The sequence below is a fragment of the Leptinotarsa decemlineata genome, unplaced genomic scaffold (assembly GCF_025532065.1).
Source record: "Leptinotarsa decemlineata unplaced genomic scaffold, Ldec_3_MD MMD2_tig00026358_RagTag_RagTag, whole genome shotgun sequence".
In the NCBI taxonomy this organism is placed as follows: Eukaryota; Metazoa; Arthropoda; class Insecta; order Coleoptera; family Chrysomelidae; genus Leptinotarsa; species Leptinotarsa decemlineata.
Window position 1 is genome coordinate 7,159,009 of NW_027412703.1, and position 25,653 is coordinate 7,184,661.

Here is a 25,653-nt window from a genome sequence, read left to right on the forward strand (position 1 = left end):
TTAAGAGAAAACTGTTCTTGATGGTTAGTTTCGACAATAGCGTGAGGGTTTTCATCAGATCATATGTGGTAATTATGAAAATTAATAATATTTTCACGAGAAAAACTTCATTCGTCTGTGAATTCTATCGTCTTCAGAAAGTCACAATTTCTTCTAATCATTTCCAGCATCCAATTGCAAAATTCAAGACGATTAGGAAAGTCTCGCAGTAACAGTGCTTGTACTCGTTGCAGATGGTAAGGGTAAAAGAGTTGTTCCGTGTTAGGAATCACACGTTAAAAGGTAAGACCTCGTTATTCCTTAGCTCGCACAAGTTTCTCAACTTCTGAGAGTTGTCGTTCGTATGGGGGCGACAGCTGATTAACGGAAAAACAGATTTTGAACAGATTTTCTTAAACAGATTTTTTAAATTTGAAATACCTTCATATGATCAACATTTAGCTGGAAAGCAATCTTTTTAGTACTGGTAGTAGGTTGTTCTTCAATATAATCAAGTACTGCTTCCTCAAGCTGTGGTGTTCGTACTTCTCGATGGCGACCACAATCCTGCGTGCTTTGGTCGAATGAACCATATTCTCGTAATCGTTGATGAAGTCGAGCAAATATTCTATGCGAAGGATGCTGCCGTTGAGGATACATTTCAGCATATCTTCTAGAAGCTTCTAACCCATTCCCCTGCGACAGACCGTAAACGTAATGCAACTCAGCCATTTCCTCATTTGTGTATGCCATTTTAATAACAAGTGAATTATTAAAGTAACAAATTAAGAACAGAACAACACACAATTAGTATTAATTCAATTTCGAAAATTCACAAACTGACAGCGTCATACCAATACAATTGTCACTATCGCTAATAGCGACCTACTAGATATATTAGTTTCGTATTTTCGCAATTATGACGATGTATCTCTGTAGTTGTTCCTAAAATAATGTTTTGCTGCGAACTGGTTCATTTTGGGCAAAAAATCCAAGAGACTTTTTTGTTTAGAATGAAACAGGCTATCGGAAATACATTTTCAAATGATAAACAAATAATAAGACAAGAAGTTACATTGGAAATAAATTTTAGGGGTTGCGTTTTCCACTCCTTACAACCATGGGGTAAACCAAATAAAGGGATGCTCCAATGAAATTCCTTTAAAAGAAAGATCCTATCTTTTTTTCGATGAGGAATCATCTCCTTGAATGTTTCACAATTATTTAGTTACACCCTGTATATTTGTAAATTTCACAAGATGCATCTTCATGATTTTTTCAATTATTTTTGCTTTATTCGAAATCAGTGTAATTGGTCTGTAATAGTCATATCCATTTTATCCCCTTCTTTGTAGAATGGTTTGATTATTCCCGTTTTGAATATTTTAGGAAAATAACCATTTTCAAAACATTTATCAATGAGAATGGTCAATGGAACTTCAATTTCAGAAGAATCATTTTCAAAGTTTTCCAGCGAATTCCGTCATGCCCTGTTGACTTTTGTGATTTCAATTCCATGATCACGTCATGTACTTCATTTGTATCAGTTTCATAAAGATACAATGAATTTTGTAACCTTTGTTTTGGAATATTGTAGTTTTTTGGTTCAATAATTCTGTTCGCATAAATTTCTCCAAGTGAGGGATAGTATTTGTTGAATGAGTTACATATATCAGTTACATCATCAGTTACTGTTCCATTTTTGAATCTTATTTTTGTGATCTGTGTTTCAGGTTTTGATTTATTGCACATTTCAACGACAAATTCCCAAAGTGCTTCAGAATTATTATTATTTTTTTTATATAATTTTTTTGTGTACCCTTTTTTGCAATTGTTATTAATTTACACAATTTATTTTTGAGTGTGGAGTATTGTTGTTTGAGAATTTCATTTTCTGGATATTTCAACAAGGTTTGATATTTTTAATTATTTTCGTTTATTCTTCGTATATTATATGTATTGAATGTGAATTGCTTGAAAAATTTATAATTTTTTTTTTCAGATGAATTCAACCGTTACTACTGGGATGTGATCGACTGCCTCGTTGAAAATTGTAGTATGACATCGATTAAGCGCTGCTTTTTTACTCTTCATAAGAAAGAATAAGAGAACCAGAATTCGTAATAATATCTGTATGTCAATTTATACTTCCTATACATATTTTCGAATTCTGGATGAGAAATCGACTTAACAGTTCATAATATCCGTGTTAAATGTGAGAAAATGCAAGGATCGGCACCGAGACCCGTCCATCCTTATGATGACGGAAATTCTCTTAAAATTCTTGAAGCTACACTCTCGTTTTTATGGTTGGCAACTCCGTTTTCAGCAACCGTATCACTTATTCTTGTAGCAGTGGCTATAGCAACAAACCAGTGGTTACATACTTCGGAGAAAATGCCTAATCCGACTTACAATGGAACTGGAGAAATGGATTTTTTATCCAAGCTGACAGTATCTGGATTATGGATTTTCTGTTTTACAAATCGTGAGTAGAAATTATTTATTTCATTTTCATATGACAATAATAACATGGGGTCTCGTCTCCGACCGACCTTGTTGTGTGCGAATCGAAGCTCACGGAGTTGAAATCTTACTTTCATGTAAAGAATAATAAAGTATTGTGATTGAAAATTGTAAGATCCAACGTTTCAAAAATTTCAATGTCATACAATCTGAAAATCTACTTAATGTTTTGACATATGTGTTCTTAAGTGACAAATAAACTCATACAGGTTGAATAACATTTTTCGAGATCAATTGCCCTAACACCAAACTGATATTTTTGCACTCGACGCGCGTTTCGCCAACAAAGTTAGCATCCTGAGGAGAAGAAAATTGATACCTAGTCTAGTCTGGTTAATCCTTGTATGCTAAAATTTGTTACCTGAGGTTGTATACCTGAAGTCCAATATGGAATTTCTCGGTAATTAACTACCTGCAAGTTCTTAGTAATTATTCTCTTCCTAACTGAAGATTAAAAAGCGGGCTAAACGGGATGGGTCCCTTATCGCCATTCATGCTGTTCTTACATTTTGCATGTGTCATGCACATGCTTAATCAGTTTCAAATTGTTTACACCAATTCTGTGGTCCTTGTCTAGAGCATGTTGGGCGACACTGGATTTTTCTATCCTTCCGTATTTCATGTGTGCACAATGCTCCTTGAAGCGGGTTTTAATCGCTCGTCGGCTCTGGCCGATGTATTTGCTGTTGCAATCTTGACAACTGATTTCGTAAATCCCCGACCTTTCTGTGTTTTCTAGTCTATCTTTTGGATTACCAAGAAGCTGTTGCAATTTATAAGAAGTTTTATATGCAACTTTCATATTTACTTTATCGAATATCTGTTGAAGCCCTCTCGTGTTTTGGGGTTCATATGGGATTACTATAAACTTGTTATTACTCTCCTCCTCCTTTTTGAAAAGTAGAAGATTTACGAAGTGCTACCCTAAACTTGCATTTTCTAATTATCTTGTCAACTATATCTGGGTTAAAACTATTTGCTTCAGCTACATACCGAATCACTCTCTTTCCATTGTCGTACTTATCTTTCTTTAAAGGAAAAGTTATTAACCTGTGTACCAGAAATTGCAGTGCCGCTATTTTGTGTTGTGGACAATGTGTGGGAATATATCTGAAAGTGCCCGTGTCTTTCCTGTAAATGTCAAATTCTATTTCGTTCTGTTCGTTCCTTATGACCATTACATCTAAAAATGGCAATTTTCGTTCTTTTTCTACTTCATATGTGAATTTTATACTCTTACACCTGTTGTTTAGTGCTGAAAGGACATTCTCAATTCTGGTTATTCTTGTATCCACAACAGAGAATATGTCATCAACATACCTGATCCAGACCCTAGGGAAGTAACTGAGTTCTTTTCCAGCTTCCGTCTCAAACCTACCCATGAATAGGTTCGCTATAAATGGAGACAATGGGTTACCCATAGCCGTTTCTTCACGCTGTTCATAATATGAGCCATTATATTGAAAACAATTTTGATCCATGCAAAGCTTGGTGAGTTGAATGTATTCTTCAACAGCTTCATTTGCTAAGTTCTTCGAATTCGGAAGATCCCTCAAACATTCTAGAGCTTGTGATATTGGGACGCTTGGAAATAAGGAACTCACATCGAACGATACCAATAATTCGCCTTCACCTAATTTAATATCTTTTATTTTCTCTATGAATTCTTGTGAGTTTTTAACACTCGCATCGGTTGGGCCGATAGGGAGATTTTCAAATTCTTTTGTCAACCATTTAGCGATATTATACGAAGGCAAATTAATTGCTGAGACTATTGGTCGTATCGATTTTCCAGGTTCGTGTATTTTTGGTAAACAATATATCTTTCGTACTGTGGGATTTGAAAGTTGTAGCCTCCTGTTTAAAATCGGTGTGATCAGTGTCCTGCATTTTTTCAATGTGGCTTTTACGTTAGCGGTCATCTTAGATAATGGATTTCGTGGTAATTTCTAATATGGACCATTTTCAATTAAGCTGTCGACTCTCTCAAAATAATCTTCTTTATCCAAAATCACCACTTTGTTACCTTTGTCCGCTTTTAAATAAAAACAGTCCTTTTCTTTCAATCTTTTGATAATTTTCTGTTCTTTTCTCGATGAAACTGAAACTGAATAAGCATGTGCTTGACACCAGGCTACTCGATGCATGTGAGAGTCTAGAAATAGCAAAATGTAAGAACAGCATGAATGGCGATAAGAGACCCATCCCGTTTAGCCCGCTTTTTAATCTTCTGTTAGGAAGAGAATAATTACTAAGAACTTGCAGGTAGTTAATTACCGAGAAATTCCATATTGGACTTCAGGTAATTTCAGCATATAAGGATTAACCAGACTAGACTAGGTATCAATTTTCTTCTCCTGAGGATGCTAACTTTGTTGGCGAAACGCGCGTCGAGTGCAAAAATATCAGTTTGGTGTTAGGGCAATTGATCTCGAAAAAAGTTATTCAACTTTCACACCAAAGGTTCCAATCTCATCGTTATTGTTAGTTATACATACAGGTTGTTTCCAATTCGATCCTCACCGTTGGGATCGCGGAAACTATGAGAGATACGAAGATGGTTAAATTGAGGCAAAGTTGCGCATTTATCTGACTAACAATATGCTGTTGGGAAAGTTCTGAAATTCCGAGTATATCCGGAGATATCCGAAAAAAACCAGAAAATTCGGAAAATGGTTTTTATTTTTTTCTGGCTTTAATTTTCGACGGATTCGAAAATGAATTGAACTTCCACGTTGCCACTTTTTCCCTGTTATATAATGGTGTTTTCAGATTTGCTATCCGACGTTTCGTCTTCCGGCCACCATCATCAACTTTATTCTTCTCATGTACATTACATTGGATTCTTTGTGTTTCGAATAGAACCAGATTTTTACCTTTCCAATGATGTATCATAAGTTATCATTCTCTTTGGAAAAATTGGAGATATTGAAAAAAAAAATTATCATAATAGGCTTTGACTTTCATGTTTCTAAATTTGACTTTCAATTTGTTACACTAATGATATTTTGTTAGGGTACAAGTCATTGAATTTTTATCGAAAAATGGCTTTCACAAATGAAGAAAAAAGATATATGATACAAATTTATAACAGATACGATAGAAACAGTGTTAGGAAATCGGAAATATATTCAAACTTGTATACCAAAAGACGACAACCACATCGAATTAGTTCAAGTTATTGGATCAAAATCTCAAAAAGTTTGGAAAGCCGAGGAAAAAATACAGAGACTAAAGAAAATTTGGTGTGAGGTAAGTTAGACATTGTGTCTCTTTTAATAAAAATCAATAATCTGCAGATAAACAGGAGCCCGGAGAAATCTACACGTCAAATTTTCTCCGAAATGAATATTTTTCATACCAGTGCATGGAGACATCTCAAAAAGCGGCTTAAAATGTAACAAAATACAGATATCTCAAAAATTGCATTCAGGTAATCCCGAAAGGCGATTAGAATGTTGTAATTGGCTGATTTTCCTGTTTTCCTGAAAAATGTAATTTGGACAGATAAAAGCTCTTTTACGAATTCTGAGATATTCAACCGAAATGACAAACATATTTGGAGCATAAACAACCCCAGGCAGTTCCGAGAAATTCGACCTCAAGTGCGATTTAGTATTAACGTGTGGGCAGGAATTTACAAGATAGAATTTTGGGTCCTCATTTATTTGAGGGAATTTTGAATGGAGAGACCTATCACCAGTTTTTAATGTCGATTTTAGAATCTGGTGTTAACATGATGGTGCTCCACTGCATACTTCCAGATAAGTATTTGATTCCCTGACTGGAAGGTTTGGTGATAAATGAATAGGGAATAATGGGCCGCTGAGGTGGCCAACAAGGTCTCCAGACTCATGTGTTATGGATACATTCCTATAGGGTACACTGAAAAATTGAGTTCATGGTCAGACGGAATATCAAAATATTGAGGACCTTCAGCACAGCATTGTCAGAGAGTTCGGAAGATTGAGGAGGAGGAAAATTAATCGTGCAGTGAATAATATTCGAAGAAGAGCACAGTTGTATTATTCTGAACAAGGCCAGCGTTTTAAGCATTCGCTGTGATTCACTTTTGTCTTTACATTTTAGTTAATCATTATCATTTGTTCAAAGTACTATTTTCATTGAAAAGGACACAATATGTAATTTACGACACTCACACCTCATTTATCAAACTTTGATTGTTGATTCTGTCTCCGTATTTCTTCATTGACTTTTCAAACGAATCAAACTCGGTGAAATTTTGATCCAATAATTTGAACGTAGTTCGATGTGGTTGTCGTCCTTTGGGATACAAGTTTAAATACATTTCCGATGTCCTAACACTGTTCCTTTCGTATTTGTAATAAATTTGTATCATTGTCGTTGCTTTTCGAGTTTGAAAGCCGTGGGTTTTTGGAATTTCTTTCTGACGTTTCGCTGGCGCGAGTGGCTAGCTTCTTCAGAGGTTTAATCATCATGGATTGCTGTTCGATGACTACCCTTTTAGGCTTCCTAAGCGTATTTATGCCTTGTCAGGTAATCAGTTGTATTTGTACCTGAATTTGTACCTGTATTCGTACCTGCACTTGAACCTGGAACATTAACAATCTTGCTGCCTGTTGTCCTGTTCGTTATCCTCGAATTCTTTAGAATGGGGTTCCATATTTGATTGAGGTTCACCACTTCTTCTTTTGTGGTAAAATTATCCGCGTGTTTGTGGATCTCTATTGCCTCCCGTACCAGTCGGCTATGGTTTCTCTGGTTGGGGGAAGTTAGTTCTGTGTTCTCAAACAAAATTCTGTGGTCTCCTTCACTCAGTGCCTGTTTTGCCACAGCTGACTTGTCTGTTTGGCCTAGTCTGCAGTTCCTTTTATGCTCTTTCAGTCTTGTTCCCGAATAGAATTGGAAAACTATTGGGCAAACACGACATCGAAACAGTCTTCAAACCCACGAGGAAGATACAACAAAGCCTCAGGTTGGCTAAAGACAAAAGAGACCCATTATCAGCAGCAGAGGTCTATCGCATTCCGTGCACTTGTGGAAAGGTATATATCGGAACCACGAAACGATCCATGGGAATAAGACTAAAAGAGCTGCAGATTAGGTCAAACAGACAAGTCAGCTGTGGCAGAACACGCACTGAGTGAAGGAGACCACAGAATTTTGTTTGAGAACACAGAACTAACTTCCCTCAACCAGAGAAACCATAGCCGACTGGTACGGGAGGCAATAGACATAGACATAGAACTAATTGCTCCCAACCAGGGATACCATAGCTGACTGGTACGGGAGGCAATAAAGATCCACAAACACACGGATAATTTTAACAGAAAAGAAGAAGCGGTGAACCTCAATCAAATATGGAACACCATTCTGAAGAATTCGAGAATAACGAACAGGACAACAGGCAGCAAGATTGTTAATGTTCCAGGTTCAAGTGTAGGTACGAATACAGGTACATATTCAGGTACAAATACAACTGATTACCTGACAAGGCATAAATACGCTTTACGAAGCCTAAAAGGGTACTCATCGGACAACAATCCATGATGGTTAAACCTCTGAAGAAGCTAGCCACTCGCACCAGCGAAACGTCAGAAAGAAATTCCAAAAACCCACTGCTTTCAAACTCGAAAAGCAACGACACTGAAAACCTCAGCCATGAAAGTCTAAACCATTTTGTCAAATTTGTAGCATATTTCTTTTTTCTTCATTCGTGAAAACCATTTTTCGTCAAAAATTCAATGACTTGTACAATCACAAAATGTCGAGTGTAACAAATTGAAAGTCAAATATAGAAACATCAAAGTCAAATCCTATTATGAAAAGAATTAATTTTTTTCAATATCTCCAATTTTTCGAAGAAGAATGGTAACTTCTGATACATCATTGAAAAGAAAAATCTGGTTTTATTCACATCAGGAAGAATCCAACGAAACGTCGGATAGCAAATCTGAATGTATCATTATCTACCTAGGAAAAAGTGGCAATGTGGAAGTGCAATATATTTTCGAATTCTCAGAAAAATAAAGACAGAAAAAAATAAAAACTATTTTCCGAAATTTATGTTTTTCCCGGATATACTTGGAATTTCATAACTTTCTCAACGGCATATTGTTAGTCAGATGAATGCGCAACCTTGCCCCAATTTAACCATCTTCGTATCTCTCATAGTTTCCGAGATCCCAATGGTGAGGTTCGAATTTGAAACACCCTGTATATCACAAGAAAGTAAAAACATGGAGTATTCAACGGATAACTCGTGTTTCCATGAAGCAATTACGGTTCGAATAATGCGAGATAGTTTATCATAATACTTTGCTTCAAATTTATTAGGATTTGGGTCACATTTGATATTATTAGGTGGTGAATTGAATATTTTTGGTCTTAGATAATAAAAACTTTGTTGACCTATCATTTCCGCACTTGTGATGCACTGTTCGGAACCTTTGGCGTAGTGATAGAAATTACTGGAGATTTATCCCAACACCAAACCATCTTCAAGAGAAAGAGAAAGATCAAAAATGCATTCTCCTTCTTGAATATTGACCTATATAAGTATAAATATTACTGGAATTTTTTTTCCCAACACCAAATCGTTATTTTTAACACCTCGACACGTGTTTCGATCACCAAGTAATCATCTTCAAAGAGGAAGATTAAAACTAGAAACTAATGCGAGCTAACCTATTTATGCTATATAAGTATTCCATACAGGTAAACCATCCAGGCGTTCCCCCCATACAGGTATACCAACCTAAATTAATTTTATAATTTTGCCTAATCTATTATTTTACAATATATGTTTATATGCAATTTTCAGCTATATAAAAATTAATTTCACAATATTGCCTATCCAAATTTATTTTTGCAAAGTGTCCTTATGTAGTAATCAGTAAACCCAACATTATTTTATTTTATTTTAACAAGCTATATAGTATGGCTCTTTGATATAGGTCCGTCATCGTTAATCATAATATTATTGTGTTTACTCATTTCTACACTCTCATACGCATCTAGTTGCCTGTTGTTGTTAACTTGTCTAACTAATCTTAATGAACTGAAGTCTATGGAATGGTTTTGTTGCAAAATATGATGGGCAACTGCTGATTTTTCAGGTCGTCCATATTTTCAGTGTACTCTGTGTTCTTTATATCTTACTTTAATAGATCTTTTTGTCTGTCCATAATATTTTGCATCGCAGTCCTTACATTCAATTTCGTAAATTCCAGACTTTTCCGAATTCTCGACTTTGCCTTTTGGACTTCCCAAAAGGCTCTGTAGTGTATGACTTGTTTTAAAAACCATCTTCATACCTAGTTCCTTGAAAATCTTTCCAAAGTTCCTCGTATATTGGTGGTATGGAACTGGGATGTATTTATCTTGGTTTTTGTCCTTTCTGAAAGTCGAGATTTCGTTCATTCTTAACCTAAACTTCTTCTTTCTTATTATGTCATCTACAATACCCCTCGAGAAACCGTTAGTGGCTGCTATTTCCTGTATTGTACTTCCAAAAGACAAAGTCGAGAATTCGGAAAAATCTGGAATTTACGAAATTGAATGTAAGGACTGCGATGCAACGATGCGATGGACAGACAAAAGTATCTATTAAAGTAAGATATACGAAACACATAGCACACTTAAAATATGAAAGACCTGAAAAATCAGCAGTTGCCCATCATATTTTGAAACAAAATCATTCCATAGACTTCAGTTCATTAAAATTATACAAGTTAACAACAACATGCAACTAGATGCCTATGAGAGTGTAGAAATAAGTAAACACAATAATATTATGATTAACGATGACGGACCTATACCAAAGAGCATACTATATAGCTTGTTAAAATAAAATAATGTTATTGGGTTTACTGATTACTACTTAAGGATACATTGCAAAAATAAATTTGGATAGGCAATATTGTGAAATTAATTTTTATATAGCTGAAAATTGTATATAAACATATATTGTAAAATAATAGATAAGGCAAAATTGTAAAATTAATTTAGGTTGGTATACCTGTATGGGTGGTACGCCTGGATGGTTTACCTGTATGGAATAGGTTAGCTCGCATTAGTTTCTAGTTTTAATCTTCCTCTTTGAAGATGATCACTTGGTGATCGAAACACGTGTCGAGGTGTTAAAAATAACGATTTGGTGTTGGGAAAAAAAACTCCAGTAATATTCATTACTACAGCAAAGGTTCCAAACAGTGCATCATAAGTTGACCTATATACTATATACTACCAGTTATTCTCTTAAGGTATAACCATATTTATTTATTCATTTATTTGTAATACAATACTCCACAGGACATAGCCCAATTACAGAGCAGGAAATGACAGAGTATGAAAAATACATCACAATCAGTGACTGTAAAGCCTACAAACACCACAAATAATACAAACAAGTGACCATAAAGACTACACATTTTATATTTATAATAGATGATAAAACAATTATTTTGGGTAGTGGGATTTTATATTTGACGATTTGCAACTAAATATATCTCACAAATATATGTCACTCTAAACATGGTATGAAACGGAGAATTCTCCAGAACGTTTGTGCGAGATGTTTTTATATAGAAAGTACTCGGGTGTCTTAGACAGATTCTAGGAATGCAAATATTAAACTTTTTCAGTAATGTTGGGCAGTCAATTATACTTTTGATAATTTTATAGGTTAGTACAACACTGTAATATTCACGACTTTTTCCGAGACTGAAAACGTTATGCTTTTGTAGCAATTCAGACTGGGTTGTTCCTATTGGAGGATAAATGCCATCAATTTTTAGGCTTAGCAGTTTTAAAAATCGTCGTTGAATTGCTTCTATTCTATCTACATGATATTGATAAAAGGGGCTCCACACAATTGACGCGTATTCTAATTTTGATCTTATAAAAGCATGGAATAGAGTTTTTAAGGTCGAAGTTTCAGGGAAACACAATAATTTAGTCAAAATAGTTTGATTCTTACCAAGTGAGGAGCAGTTTAGTAATCGGCGAGCTACCGAATGTATAATACTATTTCTAAGAGATGAAAATTTAAGTGCATACTCTTTCATTATTTATACATCGACAACATCCAGGAAACAGTAATTTGTCAATTGCGCCCAATATTTCATTATCGTGTCCAGAATGTCCAGCCATTCGTGAACTCCAAAATAATCGACCATCATACCGGTACATCTTTCAATAGGGTTTAGTGGTGGGTTTTCTTTTGATGAGGGCTGTAGTATCATTTCACTTTAATTCTTTAAATTATTCGATAGTAGATTTTGTTATCTCTTATTGAATCTATATGCAGCTTTCGTTAATTTGCTTATTAGTCAGTGGGTTATGCTTGAAGATAGGCAGTAAACAAATCTAAAGAAATTAACTTTAAACGTTCAAGCCAGTCTCGGATATACCTACACAGTAGGTTGAATGGACTGGCGCCTATGAGAAAACAACTACTCCACTGGCTAATAACACGAACGGCGTTGGATTATATCCGACAGGCGTCAGTGCAGGAATCTTCACAGAAAATTTCCTGAATATACATTTGGCAATACAACTGAATGAGTCGTCCTTCAATTTCGGAACGGGCACACTTGCAGACCGGTTTCGGGTTCCTTAGCCACTCGTCAGTGCAAGATAGTGACCATCATCGACATAAAGTCAATGATATTCCATAATTGAAAATCGAAATTATTTCAGAGTATTTTATTTCTCGTCTTAAGTTGGAGCGAACATCATCTAGTAGACGAGGTACTAACAAAGTGTGCAAAGTGTACCCGTTAAAAAATTGAAGGTCAACTTTTTCAGTTGTATTGCCAATTGAATATGCAGGAAAATTTTCTGTGAAGATTCCTGCATTGACGCCTGTCGGATATAATCCAACACCATTCGTGGTATTAGCCAGAGGAGTAGTTGTTTTCTGAAAGGCGTCAGTCCATTCAACCTACTGTGTAGGTATATCCGAGACGGGCTTGAACATTTAAAGTTCATTTCTTTAGATTTGTTTACTGCCTGTCTTCAGGCATAGTCCACTGACTAATGAGACAGTTTTCTTCCTTATTCAGAGGAATCGAGCAAATTTTGGATATGCAATTGGTTAGTACCTTGTCCACTAGATGGAGTGACATTTTGTTGTTCGCTTCAACTTACTAAGAGAAATGAAATACTCTGAAAGAATTTCGATTTTCAATAATGGAATATCATTGACTTTAGGTCGATGATGGCCTCTATCTCGCGCTGATGAGTGGTTAATGAACCTGAAACCGCTCTGCAAGTGTGCCCGTTTCAAAATTGAAGGTCGACTCTTTCAGTTGCATTGCCAATTGCATGTGCAGGATTTTCTGTGAAGATTCCTGCACTGACGCCTGTCGGATATAATCCAACGCCGTTCATGGTATTAGCCAGGGGAATAATTGTTTTCTGATAGGCGTCAGTCCATTCAACTTACTCTGTAGGTATATCCGAGACGGGCTTGAACAGTGCAAGATAGTGTGCAAGACAGTGGCCGTCATCGATGATGTTCCATAATTGATATTCCTAAATTGGAGCGAAAAACAAAATGTCACTCCATCTAGTGGACGAGGTACTAACCAACTGCATATCCGAAATTTGCCCGATTCCTATGAATAATGAAAAGAAACTTTCTTATTAGTCAGTGGGCTATGCTTGAAGATTGGCAGTAAACAAATTTAAAGAGACTGACTTGAATGTTCACAGTTCATTTCTTGTCTATCTTTTTCTCTTATTAGTTTTTTGGATATTGGTTTGGAATAGGGATTTTTTATTTTGTGAGGTACAGTGTTATATAATTTAGTTGCCATGAAAGAATATGCTCTTTGTGAAATTGACTTTTTAACAGTAGGATAGGTTAGTTGGTCGCGAAGTCGTGTGCTATAGTCGTCGTTTCGTGGTGATGCTATATTTTTGCTGAAATGATACTCCACGTATGCACAATAGTAATATGATTGTCTGATATCCATACCTTCACACTCTTTATACAGGAGATCTGACGAGAAACGCCAATTTCTAGACATGATCAACTTCATGAATCTCCTTTGTAATACCTCTAAGACATGAGGTGTACACGGAGAGATGATCCCCATGCTGTTATACCATATTTCAAAAGGCTCTCCACTAAGGAACTATATAATTGCTTGAGTTCTTTGTCAGGTAAGTAATTTTTCAAGGAACGGAAGTTGTGAAGCATTGTTTGCAGTTTTTTTATTATATATTTTATATGAGAGTCCTACCTTAAGTTTCTATCTGTGTAGACGCCCACGTATTTGATTTCTCTCAGGGAATCTGTTTTTAGTGTTTTTCCTTGTTCGCCCACATCAAGAGTTTCAAATGGACAATCATTGGATAGATTGCAGCTAAAAGAAAGAACATTAGTTTTCTTTCAGATTCACTGTCAGGAGCCTTTTGTTAAATTATTTTTTGAAGAAGTGGAAATCTGTTTCTACGTTCTTTTTCAGATTAAGTCAACTTGAGAGAGTGAGTGGTGTAATGGTCGAAACTAGTCAACAATAAAGAAATATCGTGTTATTACACACTTAATAATTCTTGAATCATAGATCTCTTTAAAAAAAGATGGAGACATAGCATCAATGTCAATCACGTTAAAATTATATCAGTAACATCTATATGAGAAAAGCCAATAGTTCACTGAGGATTTCACTTTCGAACATGAAACTGCGCTTTCGAAATAAAAGTGGCCCGTAAATCTAATATTGAGGGGAATGAGTTGAATCGAAGGATAACGTAATAAAACCTTTGAGGAATCCCATTTAACCTATAACTTCATTCAGTTGGTGAGTTGTCGAATCGAACATTTGATTTATCAAGTTAGACAGTCGAGTATCTAGCGGTAAAGAATTCAGTAGTGATATTCTAAGTAACAGTAAAAATTGATAAGTCGTTATTGGTTTTCTTAAAATGTGAATTTGAAATCTTATGAACTTTTTGAGTTTTCTTCATGTAATACAATCATCATATTGTCACGCTGTCGATAGATATATTACAGGTGAATGAAATATCAAAAGTATTGTATACTTTAACAACTGAATCGTTGAGATCACAGAAAAAATCTGTTTCCACTTTACTGTAAATGTCATAGTTACAACCACAAAATTTCGCCAGAATAAATAGGAGCAAAAAAAAAATTAATGTGGATACACTTTTGATTTTATTTGATAGATTTCAGTTTAAACAACTTCAAAATTTCATATAAACAATACCCAAGTTTTGTGCATTAGCAAATATTTCCTTCTCTTCTCCTGGAGTGATTTTACATTGCAATTTCCTTTTGAGGTAAGCCGATCACATAATCAAAGAATCAGAATGTACTCCTGACAAAACACAAGCACTACAGGAAAATCCTTGAGGCGCTCTAAAAGTGGTGCCTGTGCGAAGCTAGTCATTCATATTGGATTTGAATCACTGAAGAATACATCCAGTTGGAAAAACGTTCTCAGGAAGTTAATTCCACATGAACCCAGTTCTCCAAATGAAAGAGCTCTTAACCAGTGAAGTTCGAAGTGTACTGAGTTGAAACACAGTACACGGCAGCCACAGTTCGTCGCGTATTTCTGATATGTACCGCTCTTGGTGGAATCAAAAGTGCCAAGTCACTTGAACTCTTCCCGTGAAAGTATCTATTGTTTCTTGTGGGCTTCTTCAATGGCCAGAGTTTCAAACCACTCCATATATATGTTGGCTATGACTGGTGAAAGTGACGATACCATTGGCAATTCCTCATCTTGTGTAAAGAATTCGTCCTTCAGTTGGAAATAACAGTTTCGTACACAGCATCCTAGTAATTCCATGAGGATTCCATGAGGATTCCGGAGGAATCAGTCCACTCATCACCCGAAGACGATTGTAGATACTAACAATCGAAACGTCGTGAACTAACGTGACTTGGAATCTCTCCACTTTTTATTTTTATTTTCTTTCCTTTTTCTTTTCTTTATTTTTATTTATTCAATTGTTCTATTTTTACTTGTATTTTATTTCACTATTATTTCATTTCAGGTTTATTTTGGTTAATATAATTCTTATTTTCAGCTATTCATTTTTAATTCTTTTTTTTTTAGTTGTTTCAGGGATTTCAAATCATTTTATATAGTAGACAATGGAAGTCCGAACTAGTGGAATTCAGGTAATTTTGTATTGGACACTAGGAAAATATTATAGATAGGTCACCAACTAAAAACCAACGAATAGAAACGTTAGGGCCATTTCAATAATTTCACTTTTGTACATATGAAACTGTATAAGTCATTGTGCTTCAAAGATTGATATTTTACTTGCGTATGAAATTTCATCTTTTTTATCACTATATGTGCAGTATTTTATATTATCAACTCTTCCGATGTCAGCATTCCGAATTGTCATCATTTCAAAATGACGTCGTTCTTTAAAATACTTTGGTATTTATAGCAAGGGTTTTAACGTATTTCAGCTTGAATATTACCGTTATAAAACTGTTGAGAGCTGTTTCAAAATTCGCCTGACTATACGTTGTCAAAAAGTAATTTCCGGCATTGTGGATTTTCGTGTGGGAATACTGGGTGCTGCCTTTTCCAGTAAATCGACTGTGGAGTGGACGCACATTGTTCAGCTAGTAGATTTGCTTTTTCTATGACTGTTGTTGCAATCAAAGCATCCGCTTGTGTTAGTGGTAAAATTGTAGATTTTGTAAAGTTTTGATCAACAGCTTCAGCTACCGACTAGAAGGATCTAGATCGTTCAGGATTGGCAAGCAGTTTATTTCTAATTCTCTGATCAAGATCTTCAGATGATGTGGTGCTGCAGGTTTTTCCGGGTTTTTCTGCAGCTGAAAAAGCAAATGCGCCACTGGAATCAATGAAGTCGCCCCGGAGCGCCAATTAATTTTTATTGTTGTATTTATTTTATTTTTATCGTTAGTGAAACATAATATACCTTTCTATAAGAAAAAAAAATCTCTGATTGTGAAGTTCTTTCCTTTATTCTAAGTTTGCAACTGTTGCGAGCATCAACAAGCCTAGTTTGGTTTTTGGCACTGGGATTTTTGCGCCACTGCCGGTAGGCGAGATTTTCGAAGGCGACAAATTTGCAAGTTTTGTTGATGACGGTTCGTTTCTGTTTTGAATGATGGTTGGATTAGCACGTTTGTTCAGGCAGAAATGTCGCTTTCCGATTTAGATGACCGCGCGGATTATCTGAGCTTGTAGTGTTTTCGCTGTGGCGATGGTCTTAGTTTTCGTAAAGTCTATGTCTCTTGATGATGTTTGGACAGGGCTGAGGATGGATCTGACTTTCAGATAGCAAGTTAATGTTCGTGTACTCTACTTGTGACACGTGTGTTGGTCTGGCCTACATATGTTCTATCGCAATTGGAGCAAGCAATATACCCTGGGATTCATTCACAATTTTATCCTTGGGGGAACGAAAGAATGTGGAAATTTGATTGTTGGTGGGAGTGAGTTCAATCAAAGAATAACCTAATAAAACCTTTGAGAAATACCATTTATCCAATAACTTCATTCAGTTGGTGAGTTTTCGGATCGAACATTTCATTTATAATTGAATTTATTTATTGAATTAGGATTCCCTAATATACAGGTTAGGTAACTTAAAATATAATATAATCAACAACATTTATATAAATAATACAACTTTATATACATAAATAATTTGAACTGAACAAAAAGGAATTTTTCAAGTTTCATCATGAACATATTTTAACAGTTCGCTCTTGAAAATATTTAATGATAGAGTAGATTTAATTGAATCAGGTAAATCATTGAATTGGACAAAACCTTTAAAAATAAACTGCTCATACTATTTCTTGTATTTGTTCTATTTATATAAATGTGACTGTTGTGCCTAGTAGAACGGTGATGAATGTCCTCATTGAAAGTTATTAATGATAGCAAGTATGGTGGGGTCATTTTATTTAATATTTTATAAATGAAAACCATGAAACAATAGAATGAACTTTTGGATACTGACAGCCATTGTAGAGCAGATAGCATGGTAGAAATTGGTGTATACCTATTACATTTTGAAAGTATTCTCATTCCTTGATTTTGTAGTTTTTGTATTTGTTGCAATTTGTTCAAATTAAAAGACAATTAAATAGATGCACAGTAGTCAAAACGGGGTTGGTATATTGATTTATATACCATAATTTTTATATCTATTGATAAGTTATTAGCCATTCTTGAGAAAAAATATATTTTTTTTGCAATATTTTTTCAATATATTTGAAGTGGTCGTCGTGGTTATCAAGTTAGTCAGTCGAATATCTAGCGGTAAAAAATCCACTTGTGATATTCTAAGTAACAGTAAGAACTGATAATTCATTATTGATTTTATTAAAATGTGAATTTTGAGTTTTTTTATGTAATATGATCATCACATTGTCACGCTCTTCATACATACATGAATCAAATATCAACACAATGAAGAATATCAAAAAACTATCTGTGAAAACAACCGCTTTCAAGTTACAATGGGCTGATATAGAATTTCAAGAATGTGTAAATTTTCAGTTTTTATTTCAAAAGGCAGTCGAAGTTGTATATTTATGAAATCACATAAATCCTAATGTAAGTAAATAATCTCCAAACAACGATTAACTACAGTGACGGCTCGTGCATTGGAGAACAGGAGATGCTAAAGTCATAAATACTATATACACACAGATAAGCCCGCCGGAGGCGCGAAATTTTTTATGTTGTTGCACGCTGTGTTTAATACTAAAGTTAGGGCATGGGCATGACAATGCGTAAAAAGTGCATGAGAAACTATGGACTTTATTTCAGTTTGTAAACCATTTAAATGGCCGGCCATTTAAATGGCACCATCATTGGTTTGCGCAATTAACTTTTGCCTAAAATTATAGGTGACACACATACGAATTAAAAAATTAAATAAATCGTCAGCTGTGCGCCCAGGTGAAACATCAAAAGTTCCTTGTTATTGCCGCGATTAATCGAATCTTCGGTTTCATCGTGTCCACGAAAAGCTAATTCTTGGGAACCCAAATGAATCGTAATATCGATAAGTCTTTTTAAATTTGACCGATTTTCCCTAACCTGATTATTGAAAGAAATTATGGCCTCTTTTTGAGGCCATAATACCACGTTTGGTATTCGGTTTGTACGGAAAATAAAACACAGGGCCAACAAAAAAGTTTTTCTCGTTTAATGGAGCCGGATAACCAATCGCATTTATCGTATCAACTAATATTAAATCCTCTATTTTGTCGATTATCTGACGTTTTAATTGAAATCAAATTTGGTAGAGGCCTTCCCAGAGTTTCAATAATGTAAAATTCATTATCATAAGATAGAGACTTGAAATTATTTGCAACTGCAACCAATCGATTATATCAACAAATTTTTTAATTTCGTCCAACTTATCCATAATAAATGAAAAAAATAAATTTACCGAAAAGTTAAAACCCGAAAACACCTTGAAATTGAAAGAAAACACTTTACAAACACATTAAAAATATTACCAAAAAGCACTTATATAATACAATACTGCCTGTTTTATACACAAATAATAAATATTATCAAGAAACACTAAAACGATTTACCGAAATATTTTTCAGTCCCGGTCCGTCCCGGCATCCCGTCCGGATAATTAAATAAAAAACAAACTCAGTCGTACACTAACGGAGACCAACTGGAGGCTAGCCTCCTCTAACGCTATAATTTCTGCAACTGAAATTACAAATCGGGGCGTATGTCGCTGGTTGGATCGGTCTCGTGGAGCCTGTGTATTTTAAAGTGGTCGGAGGCTTGGCTCCTTTGCAACGTATGGCATTTATTATTTTGAGTTGATGGTTTATTCGTTATTCGTTTATGGGCGGTGCGTTTGAGTTTTGTTGATGCAGGATATAGTGTGGTACTTACTACGTAGTGAGTGATAGTGTTTTTTCGGGCATATTATGTATTTATATTGAAAATTAATGCTAAAGTAATGACAACCAAGCATTTTTAGAAGAAATAATCATAATTATTTGTCAATATCTTTTAATTTATTGCGATGAACATCCTACATTTTTCTTTCAAGTCCTCGACAAGTTGTTGTGGAGTGTACTTACAGAACGCCAATGGACAAAAGAAACACTTGATTGCACGTATTTCTCAGATCCCACACAATATCATTTACCTAACGATCTGTTTTTACGCTGTCGAGTAGCATTGATAACATCTCTTACACAAATAATATTCCATCTAGTTCCATCAATTGAATGTTTTCCCCTGGATAATGTTCCTCTTTAGCAATGACATACTTTGAGCCAATAATGGTGATGAAAAGCAACAAATATATTTGGCATAAAGAGAAGGAAACGAAAAAAGCCAGAAATGATCCTTTTTTAGATTCGTTGTAAAACATCCTCGGAATTGAGTTAATTATTTTAGGCAGAAATCGGCTTTTTCGTTAAAAAATTAGCGATACTGCAGGATTTAGATTGTATCGTATTCCAATCGATTTCATTCGAAAAACTTCTCTGTATGTCTACAGACAGGCAGATATTTCTCGAGAATTCAATCAAAAACCGTTGTTACATATTTTGTATTTGAGTTTTATTTGTATTTGGAGACTGTTATCTATGAACGTGAAGTTGAATTTCAATTAACATCAATAGAAATGTAAAGGGTGCTTGTGCTTATCAAAAAAATGTTTTGTTCTTCACTCTCGTCCATGTGAATTCGGAACGGTCCTCAACATGATATTTATCTTTATTTTTTTCTATCAGTTAGTTCGTATACCAGCTCTGAAATCACTTCCGTGAGTTGTATGTTTCATGAACTTTTGCTAAATACATCTCAGGCAGTTGATTCATTTCTTCTCCATACCGTTTCACGTCGTCGGTGTCTGATCTTATTTCAGATTCAAGTAGTCTGTCATGAAAACTGCCACTTGGTGGAACATATCGACCAAAATTTAAAAACAATGGTACATGACCAGTTGCTTTTGCACAATTAAGATGATCCCCATATTTTATGTAAGATTGAATAGAACTGGCGATACTTGATGAAAATCCATATTGAAGCAATGAACTGTATCATCAATACAGTTTACTTACAAGCAAATTGAATTCCGTTATCAAAAGAAGTGACATGTGGAGTACCAACTACAAGTCAAACTTGGTTTTTCACAAATTGTGTATCTCGCACTGCACTTGCCTTTCGCATGGGATGACGAATACGAAATTTCATTAAATAATCAGATACTGAGAAATTATACGAGTTTTCATTTTCTGAGCTGAAAACTTCACAGAAATGTTCTACTGTCAAGGAAATTGTACCCTTTTCGGCTGACTCATGAAGCCTGGATGTGCAGAATTACCTTCTCTTTACTCAATACAAGTACGGCAGCTTTCTCACATCTTGCAACATTCTGAATCAATAATACAACTCCTTGATTGGAATATGCTTGTAGAATGCCGTCACGAATGCACTATTCAGGAAATTTATCTGGTTCTGCCTCTACCTTTTCCATCATCCTACTATACCATACGTCAGCCTGCTGCAGGCAACAAGTGATGCAATTGAACCCAGGTTTGTGTTTAATAAACCCTACAAAATACAAATTAAGCAGAACACAGAGTCAGATGCTACAAATGCAATACGGATTTATACAGACGGCTCAAAAACCAAAGAAGGCTCAGGATGTGGAGTGTACTCCAGATCACTAAGACTAAGGATTAAGTGGGGAATGAGAAGAAATACCAGCGTGGTCCAAACAGAACTGGCTGGTATCTCAATCGCCACAAAAGAAATAACCAAGAAAAGAATTTCTGGCAAAAACATAAAAATCTGCACTGATAGCAGACAAGCACTATTAGCCTTGAACAGACAGCGTGTTACCCCAGGGCTAGTACTAGAGTGCCACCAAGATTCAGCCAAAGCCTCGGTAGATAATAACATTATCCTGAGGTGGGTTAAAGGGCACGACAGGAGTAAAGGTAATCGCATTGCCGACTCTTTAGCCAAGGAAGCGGCTGGACTAAGAATTTTAGGACCCAGTGGCACCCACGGCCTGATGACTTCGACAATTGCGGAACTAGTCAAATGTTATACCCATGCTCAATCCTTGAAGAGATGGGATGGAATCAAAGGATGTAATCTTGCCAGGATCACCTTGGGCGACCCTAGGAAGCTGACGCCGAAGAAATATCTGGCGATGACTAGGAAAAATCTACGCCTTACAGTAGGATTTCTGACTGACCACTGTCAGCTAAGGAAACACCTACATAATATGGGGCTAGTGGACACACCTCTATGCAGGATGTGTGAACAGGAAGAGTGCCCGGAGTTATCGTCAATAAGAGAGTGTGTGTTCGGCGAGTCTTGGCCTACACCTGCCGATATAAAGGAGATGTCTCCCAGCGACATGTCCACCTTCCTGGAAAGGGCAGGATGGACGATGACCTAGGAGGACAACTCCTCGGAAAGAGATACAATAGGTCACATGTGGCCTAAGTGCGTGGGCTTACACTCACCTACACTCACTTACACTCACTTACACTCACTCTACAGATACAGAAGTAGTGAATGGTGATCGGTAATGATAGCAAAATTAACCCCATCAATATAGACAAGAAATTGTTCAACTTCGAAGATTACAGCAAGACATTCTTTTTCAATTGTCGTGACCTGTCTCTCTGTATCTGTTAAGAGTCCTGGAAGCAAACACAAACACAACCTATTTCATCAATTCCGACTTCCATTGTCCAATATAATATAAATTAATATGAAATCCCTGAAAAAAAAATAAAAAAGATCAACCGAAAAATAACAATTTTATTAAACAAAAAACTGAAATTACAAAGAAATAACATTCAAGCAACAACCAGAAAAATAAAAAATTTAAATATTAATAAAAGCTGAAAATTAAAAAAATTAAATGAAGATTAAAAAATAAAAATATCATTAACAAAAAATGAAAAATGAAAATTAAAAGATTTCAAACCAAGTTAAGTCACGATGTTTCGATTGTTAGTACCCACAATCGTCTTCGGGTGATAACTGGACTGGAGCTAGCGTAGAGATACGTAACATATGGAAACCTCTAATCAAGCGAAAAACGACCAACTTCCGCCAAACGGTCATCCCCTGCTAAAACCAAAGGAGCGTTGAGAGGGAAGAGGGGATAGGTGACCTATAAATAGTCAGATCTCAGAGGAATAAGTCCAGTTATCACCCGAAGACGATTGTGGATACTAACAATTGAATTGTCGTGACGTAACTTGGTTTGGAATCTTTAAATTTTTCTTTACATAGTTTGTTAATAATATTTTTGTTTTTTAATTATTATTTGATTTTTGAATTTTCAGCTTTTATGAATATTTAAATTTTTAATTTTTTTGGTTGTTGCTTGTACGTTATTTCTTTGTAATTTCAGTTTTTTGTTTAATGAAATTGTTATTTTCAGTTAATCTTTTTTAATTTTTTTCAGGGATTTCAAATCAATTTATATTATATTAGACAATGAAAGTCCAAACTGATGAAATACACCACGAAACATTGTCAACCACCTTTAAACAAACAAATACAACCTCATCTACTACCATTTTTTGACATGGAACTGCTCTCAATCCTATATCAGATGGATCATATTGTACATAAAAAGTTTTCGAGAAATTAGGTGCAACTGAAATTGGGGCTGACACCAATGCCTTTTTCACCACAAGAATTGCATTTTTGCATCTTCGTCCCATATAATCTTTTGGGATTTGCGGCGTCCTTTCAATAACTTAGAGAAAGGAGCCAAATAATTTTTAAGAACCTTCAATACCAGATACGAATACCGTTAAAGCTTCCGAACTCTGTTGCAACTCTGGGAGTGGGGTAATTCAACATAGCTTGGACTTTTTCAGGATCTGTCCTTTATCCATTTTTGTCAACGATGAAGCCAATATATTCCATGCGCTGGAAAATAGAGTTATTAGTTTTGAAAAGTGATTCTTGATCTCGCAGCTTTCAAGCTTGCGAAGACCTGTTACGATATGTTGCTGCACATTTGCAAATTTCTCAGGTACATTATACAACTTCAGCTCATCAAAACAAATTCTGGAGCTACCATCTGCTTTTTCAACCAACAAAACTGGACTGGACCAAAGACTCGAAAATGGGCAAACCACACCAATTTGAAACATGGAATCCAATTCCTTGTTGTGAATTTCAAGCTTGTAGGAAGACATTGATGTGGTCTCTGCTTCATATGATCTTTTCGACCTAATCCGAAGCTCAAAAGACTTTCAAATTCTTCTATCACCTGAGTGAGCACTGAACATTCTTTATCACTCAGATTCGATTTATCATAAATACTATTCACCATACATATTTGCTTGTCATGTTCTTCCGATTGTGGAATAGTTTTCAAACCATCACTATCAACCATCATTATCAATACTAATCCCAACGAATTTTTACAGTAATTTCAATTTGTATGCGTATCTCTTCAGTACCTAATGCTTTTTGCATTGTACCATCCGTTGTACTTATTGATATGTTATAATCAGTTTAATTTCTCAAATAAAAAATATGCAACAAATTTTTCCCTATCTAAGGGTGCGATAACTGACTCGCCAAATATTGAAAATTGAAACAATAACCTGTATCCTCCTTTTCGATAAAAAGGTATTATTCTCATTATTGGTATTGTTGTAAATTATCCCCTGAAAGAGAATAACGCCGGCTGCCAATGGTGGTCATGAATCGATTGTGACTTGGCTAAGATCGCCTTCAACTCGACTGTCGCGTCGGTTCGAAAGTAATTCTATAGCCTTCCTAAGACTTCCATTGGCATATACCGGGTGTCCCTGGACTTCCTCTTTTCCTCTCGGGAATGTATAGATGGGGTCAAAATATCACCAGTACTTCATATAACTTTTTTTCCTAAAAGTCTTCGTAACCAAGTTACGGGCCCTCGAAGTTACAAAATGAAAAATGTTTTTCTTTGATAACTTTTCAAGTGAATATTCAAAATCATCCAAATTTTGGTAATTGACTAAACAAATGAATTCCTTCGATGAGCTTTCATGCAGGAGTCAGTTGTTTTGCTACAAAGTCAGGAACGGACTACCCCCGATGGTCCACACCCCAAAACTTTGAAATGACAGATATTTTTCAATATTTTTCAACAAATTAAGGTTACTTGGACAATTTTATGAATAAAAGTACTCGTGTGGAAAGTCGATCGGAGCAACGAGTCTTGATAAAAATGTAATTTCACTCGACGACATCAAACCCGCTCGTCCACCATTATTTGAAATGAATAATTTTATCAAAGCAGAAATAATAATGATAACGTTATTTCAACAACATTTATCCTGAGATGTCTACCATTATTCGAAAATATTAGTTTTTAAGGAAAATGGAAATGATAGGTAAAATGTTCATAACGAATTTTTATAATGCAAACACGTTTAACTAACGAAACTCAAGAGCCTCAAGAGCAAACAGAAATGAAAAATCCGCTACAGAAACTGCTCGATATGACCACCTTCTCTCTCTATACATTTTCTTAGTCTGCGAAGACACCCTCTCTGTACTTGAAATAGCATTCCAGGGTCGTTTCGTATGGCTTCACAATGTAATGTTATTCTATTCAACAATGCATCTCTTGTGTGAATAGGTGTAGCGTAAACAAGGCTTTTTAGATGCCCCCACAGAAAGAAATCCAATGGATTTAAATCCGGAGACCGCGATGGCCATGAATATGGCCCACCTCTACCAATCCATCTATTGTGGAAAATATGGTTCAGATGGTCACGCACAATCAAAATAAAATGAGGAGGAGCGCCATCATGCATAAACCACATATCTCTTCGGGTTTGCAATGGAACATATTTCAAAAGTCCATTCAAATCGTTCTGAATGAACTCCAAATAACGTTCTCCATTCAATCGGTCCTGTAGAACGAATGGTCCTATAAGATGGTTTCCTATGATACCAGCCCAAACATTCACGTTGAATTTCCGTTGGTGTTTGGTTTGCAATATCCCATGGGGATTTTCTTCGGCCCATATATGGAGATTATGAGAGTTGATAACTCCATCTCTACTGAAACCTGCTTCATCAGTGAATAAAACTCGATTAATAAAAGTCATATCCTCTCTTTGCCTATCCATGAACCAATTGGCATATTCCA

The 25,653-nt window shown here is 35.5% G+C and overlaps 1 protein-coding gene across 1 annotated transcript in view; it reads left to right on the plus strand.

The window, feature by feature from the left end:
• Positions 1–567: 567 nt before the first annotated feature.
• Positions 568–25,653, plus strand: part of stg1 (stargazin-like protein) — a 323,672-nt gene continuing 298,586 nt past the window's right edge. Inside the window, exon 1 of the mRNA XM_074184840.1 lies at positions 568–2,467. Coding sequence (XP_074040941.1) covers positions 2,203–2,467 — 265 coding nt within the window. The 5' untranslated portion in view covers positions 568–2,202. The remainder of the gene's footprint in view (positions 2,468–25,653) is intronic.